The sequence below is a fragment of the Pomacea canaliculata genome, linkage group LG5 (genome assembly GCF_003073045.1).
Source record: "Pomacea canaliculata isolate SZHN2017 linkage group LG5, ASM307304v1, whole genome shotgun sequence".
In the NCBI taxonomy this organism is placed as follows: Eukaryota; Metazoa; Mollusca; class Gastropoda; order Architaenioglossa; family Ampullariidae; genus Pomacea; species Pomacea canaliculata.
This window is the reverse complement of record NC_037594.1, coordinates 5,566,209-5,592,251: the sequence shown is the minus strand read 5'-3', so window position 1 is coordinate 5,592,251 and position 26,043 is coordinate 5,566,209. Positions and strand designations below refer to the sequence as shown.

The 26,043-nt window shown below is 39.3% G+C and overlaps 2 protein-coding genes across 2 annotated transcripts; one reads left to right on the top strand and one right to left on the bottom strand.

Annotated features, from left to right (window-relative positions):
• Window positions 1–214: 214 nt before the first annotated feature.
• LOC112564420 lies at window positions 215–17,511 on the top strand. The gene is made up of 17 exons (XM_025239220.1): window positions 215–328; window positions 514–785; window positions 1,189–1,313; window positions 1,691–1,884; window positions 2,178–2,346; window positions 2,506–2,732; window positions 3,374–3,472; window positions 4,064–4,137; window positions 4,978–5,101; window positions 5,447–5,557; window positions 6,676–6,876; window positions 7,369–7,797; window positions 10,191–13,430; window positions 13,890–14,627; window positions 15,165–15,344; window positions 16,147–16,221; window positions 16,549–17,511. The coding sequence occupies exons 2-17, from the start codon at window positions 568–570 to the stop codon at window positions 16,858–16,860; spliced, it is 6,516 nt and encodes a 2,171-aa protein (XP_025095005.1). The 5' UTR covers window positions 215–328; window positions 514–567; the 3' UTR covers window positions 16,861–17,511.
• A 62-nt stretch (window positions 17,512–17,573) lies between these two features.
• Window positions 17,574–25,945, bottom strand: LOC112564419 (putative cytochrome b561). The gene is made up of 5 exons (XM_025239219.1): window positions 25,810–25,945; window positions 24,107–24,327; window positions 22,854–23,056; window positions 22,425–22,579; window positions 17,574–22,127 (listed from the first exon to the last, which is right to left on the bottom strand). The coding sequence occupies exons 2-5, from the start codon at window positions 24,318–24,320 to the stop codon at window positions 21,968–21,970; spliced, it is 732 nt and encodes a 243-aa protein (XP_025095004.1). The 5' UTR covers window positions 24,321–24,327; window positions 25,810–25,945; the 3' UTR covers window positions 17,574–21,967.
• Between the last annotated feature and the right edge of the window lie 98 nt (window positions 25,946–26,043).

Genomic DNA, 26,043 nt, shown 5'->3' with positions numbered 1-26,043 from the left:
CATATAGGTGATATTTGTATATTGCGTCCCTATACGCGCCTTGAGTCTGATGCTGGAAAAAAGGCGCTGTATTATTATTATTATTATTATTATTATTATTATTATTATTATTATTATTATTATTATTATTAAATCCTACCAAAACACTTCCAGAAACTTCTATTGTAAAATAGCATCATCATCATCGTCATCGATATTTTGCGTCAGCGATGACGTCAGTCTCGAGACTGGCGCCCAGTTGGTGACGTGGACGGAAACGTCTGCTTGCAGTCACATTTTTTCCCAGTTCATCAGGCGACTCTGGTCATGTGGCGGATAATTCACAAAGGTAGACAAGTCGGACAAGCAGACGTAACCAGACGTAATAATAATAACAGAACATTTAACATTTTCAAACTGCATTATACAAGATTGTGTCTTTCTTATTACACGACAGCGATTCAAACAGAGGACTCGAACCTTAGAACAAACATTGATCTCTGAACTGTAAAACTCTTGCATTTGTCATGACAGTGTCGCCTTGATCCTTAACCTGTGCTTGCCATCACCGACATAGACGAGAAGGCCATGGGTGTGACTGGAAAGAAAGCTAGAAAAAGAGGATCTAGAGAAGAGCTTGCCATCATTGAATTCAAAGAGGTGACGACACCCGGCAGGAGGCCTCGCGAATGTCCGAGAACGTGCGCAGTGAATACTCCCTTGGTACTGGAGTGTGAAGACGCTTACAACATGGATGTGGTGCAGCTCGCCGCCTGCTTAAAGCATCTCAAGAACATTTTGATTGTGTGGGTATCGCATGCTAAATATACCCCATCTTCTTTTGTTTCCACTTGTCTTTCATTCATATGTGTGTGTGTGAGAGAGAGAGCGAGAGAGAGAGAGAAAGAGAGAGATCATTAATTTGCAGTAGTACATGAAGAAATGAATAATAAACTCTCTAATGTGCGAAATTATTACAGGATAGGCTGATTTCGAATGTATATAACGCCGAAAATGTTAGATCATACATCGCCAACTTATTAATGTCTTATTATTAATCATTTATTAATATTTAACTCACCAATACATGCGTGCTTTGAACACAACTTTTATATCAAATAATTGTTTATGTCGGAATATTGTAATGCAGTCCAGGAGTACGACAGACGAAGGCCACTTTGGTCACAAAAACTGTTTTGATGGTTTCAGAGACCTCGACTTTGAGGAAGACATGTGTAGTTGTATTTTGCTGGACTTCGTTCGCGAGCTTGCGGAGTCCGAGGTTGTGATTATCACATCAGAAAATTGTGGTCTTAATCTCATAACTTCTTGTGGCAAGTACATTTGTGTCTGCCTAGATAAACATTCATTTCGGGGGAAAATCTGCTTGTACAAAAATCACTTCTGCGTATGAGGTCTATTGTTTGTTTGTTGAATGATTTTAGCAGCCTCCACAGCAATTTGCTGTCAAAAGGTTTGATGCCTTCTCGAGTCGGGATTTCAATTCGTGGAGAAGATTAAAGTGGGTTGCTCAGGGATAAGATTAACATGGGCTTTCGGCTAAGGATAGGATTAAAAGGGTTTTAAACAATATTGTTTGTAATTCATGCATGATTAACAAATAAAGTTTATTAAGTGGGTTGTCGGTCTGGGATGATGATGATGATGATGATGATGATGATGATGATTATTATCATTATTATTATTAAAGATATCTACTTGCCTGACGATGTGCTGGACATGAGAGACCCCGACGTAGTTGCTGGTTTGGTGATAGACCAGCAGGATCCCAACATGCGTCGGGTGGTGGAGGAGCACATATACCGAATGTGGCATCGTGTGAACAGTCTGGAAGCGGGAGACATTAAGGATGACTATCGCACAGTCCTTCAGGATGCGACTAAGGTAGGTCCTTAACTGCAGTTTCTGCAAAACTTCTTCAAATAATAAGCACGTACCTCTGCCAAAGCTTTTTAAAGTGTTGTACGCTACGTCCATCTCATATCGTAAAATCCTCGAACTTTGAACTCATTTCTGCCATCCTCTCCCAAAATAATTTAAAAAAAAACAACCCAAAAATTAAAATTATTTACCCAGTCATTAAAAAACCATTGTGCACCTCATTAGACCTTTAAGAAGAATGTTGTAATATCTAATAAACGCCAGTGATTTCAAAACTTAATGACAAGCGACGACAGCTTTCTGGTTGGCAGAGTCAACTGATGTTAGCAGACGAGTTTGAGGTGCCCAACTATGACCGCATCCTCCCTTTCATGAAATTCACCAAAGGAATAAAGTCTCCGTTGTTCGATAACAGTGGCTGGTACGATATACACGACAAAAAGATTGATGCCAAAAAGTATAAAGGTGAGCTGGAATAAAAATGTCTGGTGGAATACAGAATGTTGATTTATTTTGAAGGGATGCGTTTTGTTGTCGTGGCTTAAACCTTAGTTTTAAGAATATTACAGTATTGTGATATTTGGTGTACTTTTGTAAACGTCAGTGTCCCTTTAAATAATTTAGTTTTAGGTGACCTTTTGGAACGGGTGGCGTGGACTGCACTTACCACTCCTAAGAGCATCCCTGTTGCTGTCAGTACTGAGGCTCCGATTATTACCAGGACTGAGATCCCCAAAACTGTGGCTGCTTCTCCGATACCTGAGCCAGTAGTTGCAAGTCCACGTAACACAGACCTCAGAATGCAAGTCGCGCTCGACACTGGACAGAATACGGACAAAATCGCACCCATGGTAAGAAGAAAGTCAAGTTGAAGACTGATTACTCGGTTAGTTACTATTCAAATTATTCGTTTTCGAAAACGACATGCACAAGAAAACAATAAAAGACGGGTTCTCGAGACTAGAAGTGTTAATATTACCATACAATATCCTTTTAAAAGACTGCTGACAAGAGAGAGAGAGAGAGATAGAGGAGGGGGTAGATAATTCAAAGGTGTTAAGATTCTTGTGTATCAAAGTTCATTTAATTCGGTTGGACTCCCAAGACATAATAGTGTACCACTGCACTTCAGGCTACTTTCTGAAAAATATGAACTTAAGAGAACTGTGTTATATTGACTTCAAATACATGCTACCTTTGAAATAAAATCTGAAAATGTTTTATTAGAATAACTCAGGTGTCATTAAAGTTACTCTCTGAGCTATTACTGGATGTATGGTTGGTCGGAGCTCGCATATACATGCTAGAGAATGAGTCTTCTTCATGTTGTAATACAATCTGTTCATCAAATTTTTTAGAACATCACGACAATCGTTTACGAATCCTTTGAAGTACTTTTTTTTAGTCGATTTCCTCGCACCTCTTGACGATAAAATACAACTACAAACTGAACACAATCTATATTTTAAATGTATTTGATCGGTGTTTACAGCCCACAACACAGACTTACCAGTCGAGCGCCAACCTTCTCGCCATCTTGGGAGCGGCTTTCTTCGCAGTTGCTGCTGTCATGGCCTGCGTCCTTATTTGGGTTAGAGCTCATTAAAATGTCGGTATCGTGAACTCAGACATCCGCCCAAGCACTTAGGTCCCACCTACAGATGCGCAACATGAGATTTAAGTCAAGCCATGATTTAAATTTAAATACGGCGCATGCGTACTGTGCAGCAATGGATGGAGGGTTTTTGTAAAATAGGAACTCGGGGAAGGAATCTGCGAAGAAACTTACTTCATGTAAACACAAGAGCGCATGTATATGCTTTAAAAATTTAAACGTTTTAAGCAGACACTTCCTATGCGTTTTGTGGTCGACAACTTTGCCTAATCGAGATCTTAAGAAAAATGCAATATTACTTAACACAAATACTTCGCCTGAAGGGTGGACACACCTTAGAGATGAAAAATTCATCTGCATCCCGATACCAACTACCCCCAACACTCCTAACCCCGAAAACAAGAGTGCTGAAGCATGGATGTGTGTAGTTTGTGGTTGAAAGTTTTGTTCATACACAGTTAGTACTTGTACTTTAAAAACACGCTTTTCATATTTGTTGAGACCACGACACACACTACACTTACTGCACGTTAAGCCCATCTAAAGAACTCCATTCTTTGATGGCAGACGTGCAGGAAATCGCGGTCAAAAGCAGTGCCGGGTTTGGAGTATGGACTACCTCGCAGGAGTTCAAAAGCTGAGTGAGTGGCGCCTTTTTGTTGATCATTACACAATAATTTGTTTCTGTTTACCCTGCCGTGGATGAGGCCTCTAGAAGTAGCGGGATATGCTTTTGCCAGACGCTTTAGGCAGAAAGTGTATCTTTTATTTATATTAGACGTGTTTTGCATTGCACCCATGCGTTTTTAATTAAGTATGATCTTTCTTCTTCTCTCGTTGTTTGTGTGTTTATATGTTATGTGTTGTGTGTGCTGTGCTCTGTGCTCTGTGTGTGTATAAAACAAGGACTTGTCCAACCTTAAACATGTTTGCCAGGATCTCTTCATGTCCTTTTTCTGAATTAGGCTTCATCGGCGCTGTCTATTCTACGTCGCCGGTATATTTTGAAGATCTTCAGATCCCGTGTTCTTGAAATGGTCGTCACAAATGCACGATAGGGGGACAAGAAACATGAAAACTCTTACGAGATCTTTGGTCAATTCAGGCCTTTGAGAGCAAGTGCCTTAAGAAGCTGCTCCAGATCTCGTACAGGGAATATAACACCGATGACTTTGGTCATCACAGGTAGGACACCAAGAACCCCTGCTTGCGACAGTCAAGCTGGACATGTGACCCTGCACGACACTTTGTCGTACCTAGCAGGGTGGTCGACCCTGCTGTGGTCAACTGAAGAACTGGCTTACGAACGTGAAGAAGTGGACGTCATCCTGCGCAGGGCACACTAATCATCCCCCAAGACAAGCATGAGTGGCAGACCTTGTCAGCTGCTGCATCTATCCATGTTCTCCCCCTGACTACTCATATTAGTCAAAGGAGAAATAACTGATGACGATGTGATTGAATCTCTTGCTATGTTCCAGCGAATTTCTTCGCAAGCTTTCGACTCATCGACAGCGACAAGTGTACTCAACCAGTCATCCGAACATAAGGCTGGAGGATGAAACCCTAAGGCTGCTCGAAGGGCTGGCGAACAGACAAGAGTCAGTGAGTTCAGCTCCTGCCAGTTACTGCTGTCGTCTCTTACTGATGATGTTGTTGTTGTTTCTCTTGGTGTTACTTGGACGACGCTATCTCAAATGCGGTCACCAGCATCTCCGCTTCAAATGTATTTACAACACATCAATACATATGAACGACTTAAAAGCCAAAGCTGCATCCAAATCCAGAACAGAACACACGTCTGTACATAAAGCATAATTATAATTGCATATTACAAGGCTTTTTTTCACTTTAAAGATTTCCGGAAAGTCAAAATGTACAAGAGGCAAAGATACAACGACTAATATCTGAAAGTGAAAATGTTTGTTCCCTTTTTGAATCCATTTGAAGGGCTCAGTGCCGGGCAGGATAGTCACAAGTCGAGTGCAGTTGGACAATGCGGATCAGAGAAGCTTGCACGATATGTGGTTACAGCAAGATCTAGCCAAAAGATCGTCTTTGGTGAGTTCTCTTTAAGAGGCATTCACGTTCTTCTGAGAAGTAATCATAATAATGACGCGGTGCAAACAGTACTCACAATAATAATAACGCAGCCAGCGTAAACAATAATCGTGACAGCAGAAGCAATTGTCATACTAATGATGCAGACACACAATAGTCACTCTTTAAGTATATTCTGACAGCGCAGAAAATTGTCACAGAGTATAGGCTGTACGTGCTTTCTGTCCTCCGAAGTATCAATTCTAAGTTTTACTGATATCATCTAAAACAGAGGTCTCAAACTCATATTAGCATGTGGGCCGCAGTGGAAAGTAACAGCCAGTCAGCGGGCCGCACCACGAAAAGAAAATGTTTTTTCATTAAATTTTACGAACACTACTGTCACTGCAGTTAAATGCTAAAATAAGGTTTTTATAATTATTAATTACATTTAGTGTAGTTTATTACATGCACGGGCAGTTTAGTTTATTAAAATAAGTTGACGTTGTCTCTGTCACTAATAAAAAAGCAGAAACTGTAGTTCCCATAAAAAACACCAACACAACATACATATACACCGCGGACGTGACCGCGGGCCGCACAAAAATGTTTCACGGGCCGCATACGGCCCGCGGGCCGCGTGTTTGAGACCCCTGATCTAAAACGTTCCTTTGTGCGCAATAAACGTCAAAAATGATTAAACTCAGAAATCGGTCAAACACCAAATGTCACCCAAACTAACCATACGTTTCGACACGGTGTTTGTTTTGTTTAAAATATAGAACACGTCTTGTCTTAGTTTAAGTTTTAATCAGTAGGAGTGGAGCATCTCTCGGCGAGGAAAATATTTCTTGGCCTCGTCAGATCCAAATATTTGCTGAGACTCAGAAAAGCCGCAAAAAAAAAAAAATTAAATAAATAAAAAATAAAACAAATAAAAAAAAAACAAAAAAAAAACAGAACCTAAAATTTATTCCGGACTCTAATGAATCCGTCGAGAGACGGGTGCTTGCAAAGACTTGAGGTCTTAGGTCTGTGCGAGACGTCTATAAAGAATCTGTCTGTGAAAAATATTTTGCAGGCTGAATCTCGTTGTCTTCATGGCGCTGCCTTTTTTTTTGTTGTTGTTTGTCAATCAGACTCAAAACAGGCCCAGAACAATGGCCGAAATACAGGAGCAGGTACGTAGGGATATAGAGGAAGGGAATCGTCCAAGAGGCTTATCCCAGCAGGCAGAACTGTACATGCCCTCCACCAGTAGATCCTCCGACTGGCCCAGCGATCACCGTGCAGACCCCATGGTGGCCATGGCTCAGAGTGAGAGAGTGGCCGAGGCGGAGGTAAGAAATGTTTGGAAATTTTTACTTTAAAAAGACTTTCAGAGGTGGGGTCATGCATTCTGCTTGCATATGCTGCGTACTACGTATGTGTGCGTGGGTGTGTTTTTATGACCATTAAAATGACGACGACCAATTGTCAGCTTTTGGAAGAATTCGAATTAGAGGATGAGTGTCATGATGATTAAAGTGGTGGGTTGGAGTTTGACTAGGGTTAATTTTGAGTGTTAGAAGGGGTTATGTTAACAACACGAACCGGGGACTTCAAAGAATTTGCTTTCTTGGATTTTGAAGTGGTTTCAATAGGGGTATTTTTAAGGAAATTTTTGTGGATGTCGGAGAGTGGTAACTGAGGTCGCCGGAGACCTCCTCATGTGTGTGTGTGGAGGAGAGAGATTTAGAGAGAGATTGAGAATACCTTGGCCTCAAACCCAGTAACCTTACACTTCATTACGTGTTAATATACGACTTACTGAGATCATGTTCCTGAAACAGATGCGCAGGACTAGTTCGCGGGTACGACCTGAACCGAACCGCGACTGGAGGACGGGCAGCCAGATCCTACCCGTACCCAGCGAACCGAACCTCGACTGGAGGACGGGCGGCCAGGTCCAACAAGTACGCAGCGAACCCAAAGTCATCTCATCCATGTCGGGACCGTCTAGCCAGTATTATACTGCCAGCATGGGTAACAGTGCTACCGACCCTGTCAGTCGTAGTTCTGCATCTCAGGAAGTGGAACTTGAGCCCTCTGAGCCTTGGCTGGTGGACCCAACCACGGCGTGGGTGGAATATAGCACTCGGCCAGAACCGGAGTATGCTCACTCATTAGTACTGGATGATCAGCCGGACATCCCCAAAGTCCAGCTCATTTTAGAAGAGCAGGAAGAGCTGAAAGAAGAACCGTTTGGATCACACTTTAAGGTACACAGCCAGAGAAGTAAATAAGTGATTGGTATTATAAGTGACATGACATAGACTGACCAACCATTTTTTTCTCGTTTGGCAGAAAAATTTGGTCAGAGACGGTTCTGTAGAGCAGTGCGCTGTTGCTCTAAACAGTTTTATTAAGTTTGATTTAAAAAATAATTTATATATAACCACATAAAATTGTTGATACGAGAGAAAGATTAAACTTTAAAATATTTCACTACCGCTTCCAGGTCAGATGACGCAAAAATAGCATTGAAACTAATTTAGGAGGCTGACACGAGAAAAAAAATATATATACAAGACCCGAACACTTACTAAAAATTAGGAATAAATGGTAGGTCAATCAAACCGAGGTTTCACCATATTCATAATCTGCACACCTATTCACTACCGCTACTCTTAGGTGTGTATAGTCCTATACTTTTCTCTCTTTTAATTAAAGATCTAGCTTTAAAGATTATTAACAATGTAATCAGTAACTCTCTTAAATAAGAGTAATATTGTTAGTTTTAGAAAAAAAAAGAGGATTCTTAGCAGCAAATGAAAGGTGGTTATATGGAAATATACAAATGAATGTGGTTAATACGTGTAAGTACTTAGGCTTTTATTTCTACAAAGGTAAGTTTCTCCCGTGCATTCGAAGACCTAGCTGCTAAGGCCAAGAACAATATTTTGCATTATTAATACGTTATATAAGATAAACAATCATCCTGTGGATGTGTTTACTAGATTATTTTATATGCAAGTCAGATCAATTTTTTTTTACGGAGCAGAAATATTGGGCCTCAATGAAAGCATGGATGTATATAGGAGATAGAAGTTCGTGATGAAAGTGTTTGTAGCAAATTGAAAAAGTCCATACATGCGCTCCGAAACGATTTCTGGGTGTAAGGACAAAAACTCCTAACGTGATGATACATGGTGATTTTTTGAAGAAAACTTACTTTTTGTTAAAATATACATAAGTTGTGTAAGATACAAAATGTTAGAATGACTGGACAATAATGGAAAGCAAAACTGGCATCTGAGATTAGGCTTATTCTTTTTAGGATGCTTTTGGACATTTCTGGCTAAATCAAGAGGTGTAAGTAGTTAGCAGTTTTATTAAATATTTTGAACAAAGGATTGTCACTGACATGTATGAAATTATATCATCAATAGCAGTAACAAATTTAGTTTTTATAAGTTAAGTAAACCTGCACCCCAGAGGTAGATTATTATAATTTAAATGTTAATAAATTCAATAAACATGCACTGGTACGATTTTGATTTCGAATTTCAGACATTATGTCACATGCCTTAATATATTCTGACAATAGTATAAGTAGGACGTGCCCTCGATGAAAAGTGCAAATACTTGTGGAACAGAGGCCAGCACTGACAAGAGCAAAGTTATGGTTAACACCAACGACAAGCCATAGAATTACATGGTAGAAGGTAAACAGTTGTAAGTACTTGATAGTCTCCTTTTTCAGCAGCCAAATGGCATCAGAACAGAGACAGTAGAGATAGCCAGGCTAGACAAGATCTGGCGAAGCAGTACCATCAGGTTTGATACTGTGCAGATGATACATTCCTCGTAGTTTCCGTTCTGCTATCAGGGGCATGGACTTGTTTCTACAGAGAAGAGTTACAGGCATTCCAGACCAAGTGACTGAGGGGGGCTGCGTACGGGAACCACAAGACCAAGACAATGTATGAAGCACGGTTACCACCGAACAGGAAGCTAGTAACCCCTTCTTGCAACTATGATCTGGTTTGGCCATGTGACCTGTCATCACACTCTGAGCCTATCCTTCAGGGTACCGTGGAAGTCGACGCAGTGGAGGACAGAGGAAGAATTGGTTGGCAAACGTAGAAGGTTGGACTGGTCCTTACATGCAGGATCTGCTCAGACAGCCTAAGACAGGTCTCGATGGCGAGCCTTGTCGGTCCTACGTCTATGGAGTTATGCGCATCCACCCACTCCGACGGGTATTCAGAGTAACATTCAAGAGATGCGTGTGAGAATGCGCAGTACTTGTTACTCTCAAGATGGAGGAAAGTTCAAAAAGTCACAGAAGTGATCAAAATCTTCCTCAGTTTTCATTGATAGCTAATTCAGCGAATTGTCACAGTAGTTGAAATGTACAAATTATAAATTAGATAGCTATTTATTTCTAAATCACTGCAGGATGCTTGCTCATTAATAAATTTTGGAATGGATTATGAGGAAAATTATTATTAAATGTCATTTGACCTTGCAACATTTTCAGTCATTTATTATTTACTAAACTTGCTGTTAAGCTGAAATGCGGGATAATAAGATAGTTTGCTTTGTAAAAGACATTTTAAAAACGCAGCTATCATAAATCCAGAGTTTCGCATTGTTTTCTTCTTTGCAGAGACGTCGAAGTTCAGTTGTCTCACGGTTAGAATCGATTCCCATAGATGTCGAAAAAGAAAGAGATTCAGACTCCACCAAAACGTCTACCTCGGAGCAAACATCAGGAGCAGACGCCTCGGAAGGTCCGCAGCAATCAGCAGGAGCAGACGCATCGGAAGAGAAGGCAGAAAAGGGAGACAAAAAGAAAGATAAGAAAGATAAGAAAGATAAAACAGATAAGAAAAAGAAAGATAAGGAGAAGGGGGACAAGAAAGACAAAGGTGATGAAGGAGATACAGGGGATAAGAAAGAAGGCAAGGAGGATAAGAAAAAAGACAAGAAGGATAAGAAAGAAGGCAAGGAGGATAAGAAAAAAGACAAGAAGGATAAGAAAGAAGGCAAGGAGGATAAGAAAGAAGACAAGGGGGATAAGAAAAAAGACAAGAAGGATAAGAAAGAAGACAAGGGGGATAAGAAAGAAGGCAATGAGGATAAGAAAGAAGACAAGGGGGATAAGAAAAAAGACAAGAAGGATAAGAAAGAAGACAAGGGGGATAAGAAAAAAGACAAGAAGGATAAGAAAGAAGACAAGGGGGGTAAGAAAGAAGACAAGGGGGGTAAGAAAGAAGACAAGAAGGATAAGAAAGAAGACAAGGGGGGTAAGAAAGAAGACAAGGGGGGTAAAGGAGGTAAAAAGGACGCTAAAGCAGACAAAAAGAAGAAAAAGCGTAAATCAAACACAAATCAGAGCGCCTATGAATATGAAAACGACAACCAGAGTGCTTTACCAGGGAAACAAGATTTTCAGAGTTTCTTCAAACCTGAGAATGAAATACAGACTAACCTGAAAGCTGAAGGCTTGGTCTATACTACTGAAGGCGAAAGCCAGATCACTAAGGAAAATGAAAATGAAAGCCAGAATACTTTAGAACCTGATGGTGAATGCCAGACTACTTTAGAAATTATAGATGAAAGCCTGGCTACTTTACAAACTGAAGATCAAAGCCGAATTACTATGGAAAATGAGGACAAAAGACAGATGACTTTGATCACTGAAGGAGAAAACCAAACTACTTCAGAGATCGAAGACCAAGACCAGACTACTTTCGAGACTGAAGAGGAAAGCCAGACTACCTTGGAAACAGAAGACGAAGGCCAGATGACTTTGAACACTGAAGGAGAAAACCAGACCACTTCAGAGACCGAAGACCAAGACCAGACTTCTTCCGAGACTGAAGATGAAAGCCAGACTACATTAGAAACTGAAGACGAAAGCCAGGCTTCCTTAGAAACTGAAGATGAAAGCCAGGCTTCCTTAGAAACTGAAGATGAAAGCCAGGCTTCCTTAGAAACTGAAGATGAAAGCCAGGCTTCCTTAGAAACTGAAGATGAAAGCCAGGCTTCTTTAGAAACTGAAGATGACAGCCAGGCTACTTTAGAAACAGAAGATGAAAGCCAGGCTTCCTTAGAAACTGAAGATGAAAGCCAGGCTTCCTTAGAAACTGAAGATGAAAGCCAGGCTTCCTTAGAAACTGAAGATGAAAGCCAGGCTTCCTTAGAAACTGAAGATGAAAGCCAGGCTACCGTAGAAACTGAAGATGAAAGCCAGACTACTTCAGACTCTGAAGATGAAAGCCAGACTGCTTCAGAATCTGAATATGAAAGCCTGAGAACTTCAGTTACTGAAGATAAAAGCAAGTATACTTTGGAAACTGAAGATGATTACAATACCATTTCAGATACTGAAGATGAAAGCCAGAATACTTTGCAAACTGAAGATGAAAGCCAGACTACCTTGGAAACAGAAAACGAAAGCCAGTCTACTGTTGAAACGGAAGATGAAAGCCAGACTGCTTTAGAAACTGATGATGAAAGCCAGACTACTTTAGAGACTGAAGATGAAAGTCAGACTGTCTTGGAAACGGAAGATGAAAGCCAGAATTCGTTGGAAACGATAGATGAATACCAGAGTAATTATGAAACAGACTACCAAACCCAGAGTACCCCTGAGAGTAAATATCAAACCCAGAGTACCTATGAAAGCGAAGAACAAAGTCGGAATGTCATTAAAAGAAACTGCCAGACTAAAAATAAGTATGAAAGCAAAAAGCAGACCCAAAGAACGTATAAAATCAAACACAAGACCAGTTGCAATGAAACTGAAAACGAATCTTACATTGCTTGTGACACAGAAAATGTAACCCAAAGTACCTATAGAACTGCTGAGGAATCAAAGCTTGAAAAAAGCACTGAATGTGCTGAAACCTATACATCCATGACAACAGAGATGTCAGTAATTCCAGAAGATACGTCCATTGTAAAGTGCTCTTACACAGAGGACATAAAACATTGTCGTCCTTATTTCGAAGCTAAGAAAGTAAGGGCATCAGCTTCCGGTCCACCAGAATTGCAGATGTATCGGGAAAAGTGCAAACTGAGGTTGTGCTCTAAATCTCTTTCTCCAACAGATTCACGACAGGACGTAGCTCGTGTTCACAGGCAGGTCAAGTCTGATTCCTTCCACAGCGACAAGAAAAAACGTCGAAGAATTTCTATGACGAAGGTTGAGGCCAACTTCGAGCAGCTATTTCATGTTTTCGACAATAACACATGTAGTCGAAATCTGCAAGAAAGCAGCAGCCTGTTTGCCAAAGATGTGGTATTTGACAGCATCCAAAACAAAATAACCCAATACTTCAAGGCGACGTCTGCATTCCTGCCAAAGCCCACGTTGCGGTCGAGGACAGAGCCATTGGTAGACATAAACCAAATGTTTACAAACACGGATTCAATGGACAACCATAAGGCTGACCTTACGGCGACTCCTTGCATTCAGGAACTCAATCAACATCAAGGGAGTGATGTGCCTGGAGTTCTTGTCGACGGGCCCAGTGTGAAAAAGGAAATAAAGAGACCAGTTCCCAAGCCTCGCACGTTATTCGCTCCATTGCAGGTAAAAGCTAAACCTGCTGAAACTTTGGCTGAAGCTAAGGACAGTGAGAATGATGGAAAGATCGCAACGAAAGGCGTAGATTTGGAACAGATGCTTGAAGACGGGAAGAAAGAAGAGGGCAGTGCCACTCTCACAAGGAAAGAAATAGAAACCCAAGAGCCCACCGCTGACTTTTACACCTTACCGAGCTCTGAAGCTCTCGATTTATCGAGGTTTTCATCTTCAAGTCGTCAACGACCCACTGCGGCAAACAGAACCAAGCGTGGCTGGGATGCGGCACCGGTGGCCGAGACATGGACTTTACAGGTGCTTACCGTTTCTTTCATCTTTCTGTCAGCATGTCATATTCTTACACAGCACTTCCTTCCTGTAGTGGTCCTCTTGTGATCAAGTGTATGACGACTAGAATCAATGAATGCAGTTGGAAAACATCGTATCAGGATTAGATACTTGTTTACTTGTTCCCATACTTGATACTTGTTGGAATACTTTCCAACATGACCAGGTGTGAATGGATCTTGAACTTGAATGTGTGGTTGCTGCTAGAATACCTCCCATAGCTGTTGATAGGCATAAGTTGCAACACTAGGTACCTAGCCTTGAAGTAGGCCTTCACACAGTGCATAAATCCAGGAGTATATAGCTATTCAAAAAACAACAAATGAGAAAAACATAACGATGAAAAAATATTCTGTAGATTTCCTGAGTGTTGAGATTACGAGTTTCAATATAGTTTTGATTTTATTTCTCTCTCTGGATTGGCAGAAACAAGTGTCCCCTTACTTGTACTCAAGCAGAGACAGGCAGCCTAGTCATGGCTACATCCCTAGCAGTTCTACAAACAACCTAAACTCCATGACCAGTAGCTCCAGATATGACAGCGATACCAACTTGGTTTGCTGTGACTCGTCCTCCACTCTCGAATGCTGTGAAGTGACCTACGACACCCACAGCTGTTCATCGTCTGACCACTTGGATAAGATGGACAGCAAAATCTTCACCGTTCACTTCACCGTCTGTCCCACCGTACATCTGACAGGAAGCACTGGGAGAAGCTGTGATGCACAAGGCATAGATAGAAGCTGCATCTCGGAAAAAATACAAGCTTCAGCCAAAGTGAGCAGAAGCTTACGCAAGATTGAGGCATCAAGTAGAAGAGAGAGAACTGATTTGTCCCAGCAACAGACTTCCTTTGTTAAAGAAAGCAGTAATACCAGCTGTGCTCTGAGCAGGTGGCAGAAGGGTCTGAGTGTTCCACGCCAGGTTTTGCATTTTGGTGGCCAGGAGCAAAGAGCTGGTTACAAGGATTCCCAGTCTTCAGCAGCACTGGACACAAAGAAGTGGGTAGAAAGCAGAAGTGACCTAGAGATGGGCCAGCATCAAGATGTTCCATCTGTCTCAAGCCAGATTTCTGTAGATAGCAAGAAATGGACATCATCTACGGTATGGAGGAGACCACAGGACAGTCCACACCAGCTTGCAAGCCTGTCATCCACACATCCAGTAAAACTGAAATCCTTCATTAAAATAAAGTATTGCATATATTAAAAGACATTACCTATTAATGATCTTAGAGAATTCCTTGTTTTGCTAGCCACTTTATGACATTTTATGACATCATCTGATTAGGTTACACAGCAAAAAACTAAGTTCACATGCACAGCCATCAGCTACACATTTATAATTCATCACACAAATCAACACCAATCAACACCAGATCCAAATAATAATAGTATATATAATGCAGTAAGATTTATAGTAGAAGATTTATAATTGTGAAAATTGTAGGTATAACTTTATACTGCTGGAAGCTTTTGCTGCTTTCTGCATTGGTGGATATAGTATTGCAAAGATATTTATTTATACTGCATTTTGCCATTAGAAACCTTCAACACTATGTTATCAGAAGTTTGTTGCTTTACTTCTACTAGAACAAGTGAGCTTTGTGTCGTTGGATCTGTTGGTGGATACTTCTCAGCTGCTGGAGAAGTGCTGAGAATCTGAGGTTAATCATTAATGTATCTTTTTTTTAAAAAACAGAACCCAGCCAGATCTTTTGTGTCCTATGTAAGCAGTCACTGGCCTCCAGAAGCACCACTGACTTTGTCATATTCAGAGTGCACCACTGGAGCATCTTCAGCTCCAAACTCATTATCAAACTTTGCACCAGGCCTTTCACTGGAAGACAGCAAAGAAAAGAAGTTGATCCATGACAACAAGGTATGGTATATAGGGAGGACAGAATCAGGGTCCTAATGCTGTCAGAAGCAACAGCATGTGACATTTTTCTATGTACATTAAAATGTTCTCATTTTCTTAGAGATAAACTCCATAAAAGTGAGCAAATGCTTGAAAAGTTTTCAGCTTTGTTATAGTTGGGGTTGGTCTTGTGTTATTTTTAGGGGTTAGAAGGGAGAGGTTGAATGCAAACCATACCAAGGACCTGTAAGAAATATTTGCTAAGATTTGTGAAGTGCTGGAGAAGTGATCTTTTGATTACTTTTTTTAAACCTCGTATGTCCTCAGTTTAAAAAATGTAGTTACATCTATGTCAGGTTTGCTGGATTTGCAAATATGTGTGTGTAGGGCAGCGGTTCTCAACCTTTTACTTGTGACACCCCCCTGACTAACAAAGGTACGTCCGCTCGCCCCCCTTAGCCAGCAATGTAAGCTAATTTCACTAATACCGGTATAAGAAACTTTAAAAAATGACCACCTTCGCGCCCCCCTTGTAAGCACGTCGCACAGGTTGAGAACCGCTGGTGTAGGGGATGGTTTGGCAGTAGTGGGAGTGTTCATGTGAGAGATAGAAAGAGTTTCAGAATAATATAATCGTTTCATTCTTGAAACATCATTCTAATCTCTTTAAACCTGTTGAAAGATGGAAAAAATATATTATTTTATCTATACATTTTAAAAGTGATAAATAATGCAACAAATGTAGTCTGTGCTATTGTTTGGTAAACAGCCACATGCTATTTCTTCATTTGCTTCTGCTTTCAACAAAAGTGCTTGATTTTAGTCTCAGAGTTTAGAGAGCCCCTGCTCCTTCTCCACTGCTGAAGTCAGAATGGCATGTGAAGACACTGTGGACAGAGTAAGCAAATTTTAAATGCTAATTTTTCTTAACTTTTTTTTAATGTTTTGTTTACAAAAGTTTTGACATGAAAACACTTCTGGATTATTCTTTTAATGCATTTGTATACACAGTGACACACACCTCTTCCCACTCACATGAGTGTGCACTCATGTATGTGCATGCAACCATGTGCACACACAAAGCCTCAAACATGGTGCTCCTGAATAACAAATATGCTTAGATGCATGAATTGAAAATTTATGTCATGTTATTATTACATTCAGGAGCAATGCTATCCTATTTTTTAAAAAAAAGATAAAATAGATACAATCTTACGCTTGGCAGGATCTGCTCTGCGCGACATCCCAATCCTACAGCAGCATTTTAGATGAAGTCAACAGTGAGCTGGAGTTCCACATGGTCCACGGCACTTTCCAAAATCAGCAAAGAGCTGAATTTCACTCCTCAGCACATAGCATTTGCAGGACCTTTGCTGGATCTGTTAATACTTCCCCTAACCATTCTCAAAACGCTCAAGCCACCCCATCTGCAAGGACACGGCCATTTGTTGACAGCACCTTTGAGTACCTGGATCCACTCAGCTTTATGCCATGCACTGCTGTTGTACTCCCAAACACTAGCAGTGACAAGTCTTAATACTTTGCAAGTCTGAAATGAACTTCTCTGTCAGAAGACAGTTATCAGTGAAGGTCTGATTTGGAAATGTACATTACCATATAAAATTGTCAGACGCAATTTGATCAATGACACAACTACATATTTTAAATAAGACGTTCTTGCAAATACTATTTTTACATGGAGAGTGTAAACTTTCCTGCCTGCTATCTGGGAAACCATCTTTATTGAACAATACCTGTTTCTAATGAGTGCAGATGGTATTCTAGATCATAGACTTGACCTATCTTTGTTGATCAACTATGCACTAACACTTGCATATAAGACCAACTTATAAATTGGACATAATGAATATCCTTTGTTATGAGCTTGCTGTTGATGAACTGGCCCAGTACTTCAAAGGTTTGCTGATGGCTGATGTGATACTGCTCGCACCAACTGGAGGTAGTTCTAATACCTGTACTTTTTTGAGGTACAAGAACTGTTTTATGCCCATTCACCTCTTTGGAATGTGTGACTTACAGCGACAGGACATACTGATTCACATTTATTTAGAATTTTTTAAAAACTAGTTAAGACCATTTTTATAAATTGCTATTTTAGAGATAATTTTTTACCTGTAGTACACCTTTTTGTATCTACAAAGAAAAATAAAAGTTACTGCTAATAGTTTCCTTTTCTTACAATCTTAAATATCAAGAGAGTCCACGCAATAACAAGACTACAAACAGGGCTTCCAAGATTGTCATTTATTTCCAGACACAGGTACCACACAAAATATCCAAGGTAAAGTATATGTGTGTACTTGCATTTGTTCATATGGTGCATGCATGTTTTCCACACAAGTGTTGGAGACTGTATAGGTATCAGAAAAAAGGGAGATACTACAATAAGAATCTAATTGCATGTTTGTGTGTGTGTGAGAGAAGGGGTGGTGGACTGTCCGCCAGATAGGGGACCTACTTAAAGGGGCGCCAGGATAGGTCCCACTGGCATGCCTTCACCATTGTTGTGCCTCATCATGTTTCCCCACGACTGGCCACAGTTAAGTGACAGAGAGAAAGAGAGTGATGGTAAGGACTGTGTACTTTAAAATGAGGAACAGCATACAAGATATGCACAAAACATCTGTCTTCAAGTAAAGGTAAAAGGTCTTACAGTCAAGTGGCCACAGGGGTGATGAGCATTAGCTGTTTAGCCTGTCTATGGCACAGCATGTGGGAGACGGCACCCAACCTTCTCCTGATGCCTTCTCTTTCTCTGATAAATCATTTATCCATTCCGACTGGGCAGCTGTTGAGTGGGCAGGCATAATTTCTCAGCTTCAAACCTGCGGCTTCTGCTCTACAGTTAGCCATGCATGAAAATCTATGTGAATCTGAATGACTTTTTTAAGAGCTGATGTATAACCTGCTGAAGATATCTCTGTGCTATTCACCTTCTTGTGACAAACATTCATTAGGAGAGAAAATAGCCGGGTGGTTGTAGCAAGGTGTCCAAACCTTGGGGTACATACAAGCCCATTTGACGTCCACATAGTGCAGCAAACTTTCCCCTTGTTCAACCCAGCTGCTAAATGGGTACATGATTTCTTGAAGCTTTCAGAAAGGTAAGACAGTGAGTGAGAAATAAATGGACACACTCTCAACAAAAGCTGGTCCCGAGAAAGGTGTGGTCTCTAACACCTCACTCCCAATGACCAAAAGCGTAGGGAGACCTTTACCTTATTTTATAACATTCATTGGCACAAATTGAATAAACAACAACGCAGTAACATTACTTTAGCACCTAATTATATATATATTGAAACACAGGAGGGATACATATATACAATACACATTGAAACACAACAACTGAGCGATGTGTTACTGGTTCTTCTAGCTGTTAATTAAATATTGATAGTTAATTTCTCTTAAAACCAGGCATTGCAAACAGATGGCAAAATAAGTTTATCTCATACACTTTTATTCCATAGGTTTTGTTCTTTTTTCTAAGTTTATTTTTTATGACATAAATACAAGAATCCTTTTCTAGGCCTCTTAATTTTCAAATCTATGATTAGTTTAGGAAGCCATGTGGTTGTTTTGTCATCATTCCCCATGCTACCAACACCCTATCCAAGGGAAAATGGTCCCCTTGCCTTGTGGGCAATCTTGGAAAAGAAAAAGACAAAGGGAGAAAACCCTACAGAAAACTGCTGCTAACATGGCATCAGCAACAAAAGGACTGACAGGGCCCATTGCCTAGTCCCTGCATGTTTGCAACCAGGCTGATCCATTGGCTGTGGTTCCCTTGGAGAGGCAGATGGTTGCCACCAAGCATAAAAACCCAGAGATAGGACCATGGATATTGAAAGCAAAAGAAACCTCCTTCAAGATACCTTGGAGGTTGGTCAATGCTTCAGAAGCCAAACGAAGAACTGGCTTACAAACATGAAGGAGTGGACCGATCATCTTGTGCAGGACTTGTGCACTAATGCCCAAGACAGGTACAAGTGGCGGGCCTCCTTACTACATCTATCCATGTGACACCCCACCCCCCCAACAACCAGTAGCAGTGAAGGGATGACTGAGTGATTTGCACGCACATAAAATTAAAAACTTGAGCAGTTTGATATTGCAGAAAATTGGACAAATGAGTTTTGATAGATGTACTGTACAAAAGATGATGTAAAACATATGAGTGAAAAGTGAAATAACATAACATGAAAAAATTTTGTCTTCATGTCATATCCACATGAACTTAAACACAAAGTTATAAATACTATTATATCCCCAAACAATGTGATCTTGTGTACAGACTAAATAAGAAAATTTATTTTAAATATACAACTGGAATGTTTGAACAGCTCTCTAGCTGAGAGAAAGTGGAAATAACAAGGCCCATTAGAAATACAAGAAGTGCGTAGGACCTGTTCTTTGGCAGTAATCAAAAAAAGATGTGAAAAAGGTTGACATGTTGCCGCTGTGGAGACAAAGAGATTCAGTTACTGCCACTATCCGACACTCTTCATGTATACATATTTGGGCTTAATAATGCTGTGAAGAAGACAAAATATTGAAAAAATTTATAATCTACAACAATAGTCAATCATCTATAATGGGAAACTAAATATAAAAAATTATCTGATCTGTTCCTGGTTATAAAGGTACCTGCATGAATTTCAGAACATTTGATAATAACTGTTCACAAAACTTGCTGACCAGTGAAATTATCAAAGAAAATAAAGCCACAAACATAACATGCGATTTATGATGTGCACAGATTTCATCAAATTGTGTAATTTCTTATACACAAGACTCCAATCCATCAAAAAGAAAAGCACCAGCAAGAAAAAAATAGCTAGATGTAAACAACTTTTAAAAATATGGATTTTTCTCTAATGGCTTTCTTAAGAAATGCAAAGAATTGTTTTTCCCTTTATTCCAAACGATTGCGGATGTAATTATTAGCTTAAAACTCTTTGCAAACAGCTTAAGTTTAGATATTACACAATTATGCTTAAGATGCCAAGGTAGGATCAGTAAGAATGTGAGAAAGATAGAAAAAAAAAAGTCTTCAAATTTGTCATATGTAGTTTTAACTTGTACACTTCCCCTAAATGACAGAAACACTAATAATCAGTCATTAACAGACGCAAAAACACTGGCAGAAGCAAAAATTACAAACATCACAATACAAACGTGGTCTAACAAAGCTGGCTATCAATGGTTTACATCACAGTATTTTAAGGTAACAAGAGCGATAGCAAGATTTGAGATGTTGAAAGGGGACTATAGATGACGTTTTAGGTAACAAGCACAGTAGCAATTAACTTTTACCATCAGGTTAAAAAGCTCAATGTAAGTAAAGCAAAACAATGAAGTGAGCTATACAAGTTCAAAATGGCACATCCTGTCCTCGATCTCCAGTGCTACAAATTAACAGAAATCTGAGATCAGATATGTCTGTACGAAGAAGATAACTTATAACTCAAAACAGTTGACTTTTCATATTTTGGTATGTTCAAAAAAAACAACAACAAAAAAAAGCCCAAACCAAACCTCAAAATACTTCTGACTGAATGAAAGGAAGCATATAGATCTGTAAAAAGTATGTTTCTTCTTAAATACCAGTAGCAATTATTTTCTGAAAGCCCCTGTTTATTTTTCAAAAATATTCTATTAGGGGAAAAAAGATGAATTCTTCCTTCAATAAACTAAAACAAAGATGGTGCTGTCAAAACATACAGAGGAAAAGCTGCTGGGGACCAGAAGCTATCAACGGAATGGTGAGCCTCGAGCAGCAAGTTTGTGTATACATTCTCCATCTCTAAAATAAATTAACCGATTATATTTTAACATCAACATGCTTATCATAAATTTCTTTATAGAAATCTGATAACAAATAACGGATGCCTTTATTTCACTCCATTACAAAACTGGAATATGAGAGTGATCTTGTATAGTTTTGTATAATGATAGTCTCACGGTGTTATAAGACAGAAAAAAATATTTGGCATATGTATTATTATTCATAAGCAGTCTGGACACAAGTTTTAGCCAGCATTTACCTTTTGGATGTTAAAAGATTACATTATGTACATGGATACATATGGCAAATGTCCTTTTATCTACAACCCTTTTTACTGCTTAAGCATGGAGTCACGGACTGAAGGTGCAGCTGATCGCTACACTTATAATGGACACAGCACCAGTATTACTGTTGTACCTAATTTCTTGTATACATAAATTCTTCATACTCTTCTTATAAACTTTTTCTTCATATGCATACTTCCCAGGAAATACTCTTCCAGCTGAGTATTTAACTTCCAGGAGATTCCAAACATACCCAATATATTTTGAGACTACCCTTCTTTCATTTTTGCTGTTGCTCTATGCATTGCTTGGAAACTTCTAAAGCTGAAGGTCAAAGAAAAATCCAGTTAATTATAAGAAACAACAGTAAGCAGCACTTGCCCCATTAGGTAGCAGTACACTCCTTCTAACACCTGATAACGCCAGCAGGCAATTGGAAACCAAAACAAGATTCTGAAGCTGGTGGTTGGTCAGAAACCAGTAAACTGAAAAAGGACTTTGCTGGATTCTGTCAGCTCAGTCTGATGCTAGAAATGTACAAGACAGGTCACTCATTCAGCCAGCTGGATGTGGTCCTCTTCTGGGGCAGGGACACGACGGTAGTCAGGTTTGGTGACCAAATAAATGACCAGGACGATGAATGCTATGATAAAGATACCAAGGAAGTTGATTATGTATGCTTGTGTTGTACGTGCTTTCCATTCATCAGGCCTGTTTTTGGAGAGAAACAAGAAGGAAAATTATCTTACGCTCCTTTGACTTGACTTCTTGCCTGCATGACATCTGACCCCAATGCACTCTTCACTTAACATGTGTATAAAGTTTTCCCTAAGTAACTACTCATGGCAGCAATTAAACCGTAAAATTAGTTACTCAATTTTTTTTTCCCTTTGATGCCAAAATGCTGCAATTACCCACCTACCTTGTCTTTCACATATGATCTGTGGCACTGACAAAAAACCAGAAAAGAAATAATGAAAATCATGGATGACATGTTGTATCACTTACAATTTCCAAGCGGCTTTTTCAGTAATGCCCATCAGGGCTGTAGCTCCTGCCAAAGCCAGAAGAGTAGAACCCCAGAACCTGTGGTATGGCATATAAAATCGTTTTGCTGCCATGCCCACCACTGGGATTAAATAAGATGTGAACCCTAGAATCCACTGAAATTAGAACCAAAGATAATAAAATTCTGCTTTTAATTTCATATTTTAAAATAATACTGGAAAAACAGATAAATAGAGGCAAATATTTCTAGGATACTGAAAGAAGTGGCCAGGATAGACTGCTTACAGCCTGAGGAAAATTTGCTGCACACTCCCATAAATTAAGATTGAAAAAAAAAAAAAAACCAGAATCATGATTGCAGACACATGTGATGAAAAGAAGAAATGTTTTTGAAATTTTAATCAAACTTTTAAATTGTTCTAGACCCACCTGCAAACCAAACGCAACAACAGTAAACAGCCCAACCCAGCTGTGCAGGGTGTACAGGTTAGCAACTCCAAGCAAATTGTGAGAATCAAAGACTGCTTTGAGTCCTACTGCTGAAAAAATGAGTGCTGCAGCATGCATGCAAGCATGAAGAACCTTGATGTAGATCTTCCTGTCATTGCGGAACACTCGATAGGCAAGAATACCTGCATCATACAACAAAGAGAATTAGCAGCTAAGGTCTGGTCTTCATTATTCCACCTGCTTTCCTTATATATATATATATTTTAATATCCCATAGACTAGTGAGAATGTGATTTTTTCTGAATAAGCAGTTCATTCTTCTCTGTTGCTTTGACAAGGATTACACATATTGTACAAAAGTGTGTTATACATTTTACATAATGCATACAATTCATATTAAAAAAAGTCCTTCACAAAACACATTCATGGGCTGCATGTTCCTGCTTTATATTTGTCTCTCTGAAAACAAGAATAATTTATTGTTTAGTACTTGAAGAGCCATCAAAGTGACTTGCTTTTCAAATGCCTAGGTTTTATTCTGTAGCAGACACAAACTCTCTAACCTCTGAGCCAATAATCTACCTTCTATTTCATTATGGAGATACAAATTTTCAAACATCAACATCCTCATTTTTGTGCAGAAAGAGTCAAATCTGTGATGTCATGTTAGAACTTAGCTGTGTTGAATTAGCCACTGTATCCTTGACTGACTCTCATCTTGACAGAGTATAGGCATCACAGATGTCACCTCTTTCTGTGCATGTTAGCACCTGAAGACTTGCATTTAGCAAATCAAATGGAAGTGGATTATTTGCTCAGATTTTATGAATTACTAGGAATTTAGATAAAACTAAACACATTCATCTGAAAACAATTATTTTTACCTGGAGGTGCCTTGGTTCATAATTTTCAGTATTTTAAAATTCTGTGCAATCTTTATAATTATGCTCCACACAAACATGAAGGCCTGCTACTGGAGCTATTTGCTAGTCTGTTTACAGCGGGTTGCCCTGACAACCTAGAATTATCAGGATGGATAGATGATCGAAACTGTATACTGTTAGAGATGATAAATGGTAGCAGAAGGTTATGTTGTTCCTAAGACAGGATAAATCACTTACAGACTACTGCACAATCCCTAAGCTTTGCAACCTTATCAGTTTTATACATCAGTTTAAACATTATATTAGCTTTCAGTTCTCCTCAAATGTTCTTCAGAAATGCAGACTCACCATCAGCATATAAGAAGATCATACCAATGACCATAAACAGAGGATGGTAGTTGAACTCAAGTTCAGGGTTAGACTGCCAAGCAAACCCATTCTGAAAGTGACCCATCCATACAGCAACCAAAACAACAGCCATTACTCCAAAAAGCTGGGCCAGAAGAACCAGCCAGGTGAAGTACCGCAGGTCAGCAGGGTTGGCTTCTCCATCAAAATACATTTTCCCCCTAAAAGTAAGCATTATTTCATTACTCTTCCTTGTCCAATATGGAAGCTTACTCCAAGAACAATCAAATAAAATGTGTCATCAGTATAATTATAAACTGGTTGTATAACTGCTACAGCTGTTTACAGAAAAATTACAGACTACAAAAATTTGTGGTCATCAACTGTGCATAGCATTTTTGTAAATGAGCTGTAGAAACTTGTTCTATGTTGAACTTTTTTCTTAAGCTTTTACAAAAATATTTCATAAAAAAAACCAAACAGATTGAAACAAAATCAAAGGATTTGTTTGAAGAAAGAAAATTTTCTTTAAAAGTAAACATCAAGTCAATCACAAATAATTAAATGTGAATTCCTGCAGTAAGCATAAATGAAAACACCAACTGTTATTGCAATGATTCTCTCTTTTCTCCAAATCTAAATATGTAATGTTTGCCTGTTTAGCAGCAATGACCAAAATCTAAGAAAACTTTACTTTTCACAAAGCTGATTTTCTTCAATAAGCTACCATTTATAGTTGTACCAGTAACAATCTCAATCAATGGTCAAATGCACAAGATATAGTACAAAGATCACCATATGGAGGCAACAGGATGTTATTTTTAGCAACTCTCTTCCTCAGTGAAATACCCACGGTGATTATAAGGATACTATAGCAAAGGGAAAGAGGCAATAAGGAAAATAGGCAATAAATAAAGTAGAATATGCCCTGAAACACACTGAAAACATATGAAAAGGACAAATTTTGATGCCAATCATTTGAGTTAAATCATACATAACCTCCAGCTGCTAAGTGACACAAGATCTGCTTTTGTGCAATCCACGCTAACAGAATACTATGTTTGAATCCATGTGTGTGTATTAAACACTCCACCATCTTGCAAGTTGCATATCACATGTTAATTAGGCTCAGTTGGTGATGATTACTATGACCACTCTTTTCTTTCCTATTTTTAAGATGGCCCTATTGTTTCCCTGCTTTGTTTCAATCATGTGTTGATTTGTTTAACAGCATGAATAATGGAATAGATCAATTTTTGAAATAAGTTTCTTTTAAAATTTTGGTGGAAGAGATCCCATCTGGGCTTTGTGCCTTAGCTGCATTTCCATTCTTTAATTTGACTGCAACGATAGCTGAAGTGATATGGTGCCAGCTTGCATGAAACTGTTTTTCTCTCGTAAATACTTTGGAATTTAGAATACTTTTCTGAATAGCCCAGTGAATTTGCTTTCTCCTTTCACTTTTACTGGTATAGTATCATCATCATTCCTATACACAGCCTAAAGAAGCAGAATAAAAGAAGACCTCGCAGTCTGAATATCTTACTTTCTGTGGTCTCACACTCGAACAACAACAGATGCCAGATTGTAGTTTCACGCCGAAACGGACAAAAATAAAATCATATACTAAAATGAAAATTCTCGGGTTTAGAAAGAATGCATTGTTCTTTCTCTGTCAGATTTTAATAAAAATTCAGCCTTACCCTGACGGCAGTAACAGTGTACAAAAATCTACCAGATGGTTTTCCTTAGAAACACTCCACCAGAAACTCGGTATAAATTATTCCTGAGAGTAGGGGCGACCACTGTCATGTGGATTTTCTGCAGCAGCCAGTTAAGTCCCTTCATCCAGTCAGTGGTTGACAGTGCGTCTCTGTGTGTGTAAATATACGAAACGCGATGGTTGTGTATTCTACAATCAGAGTAAAGCACTAAAA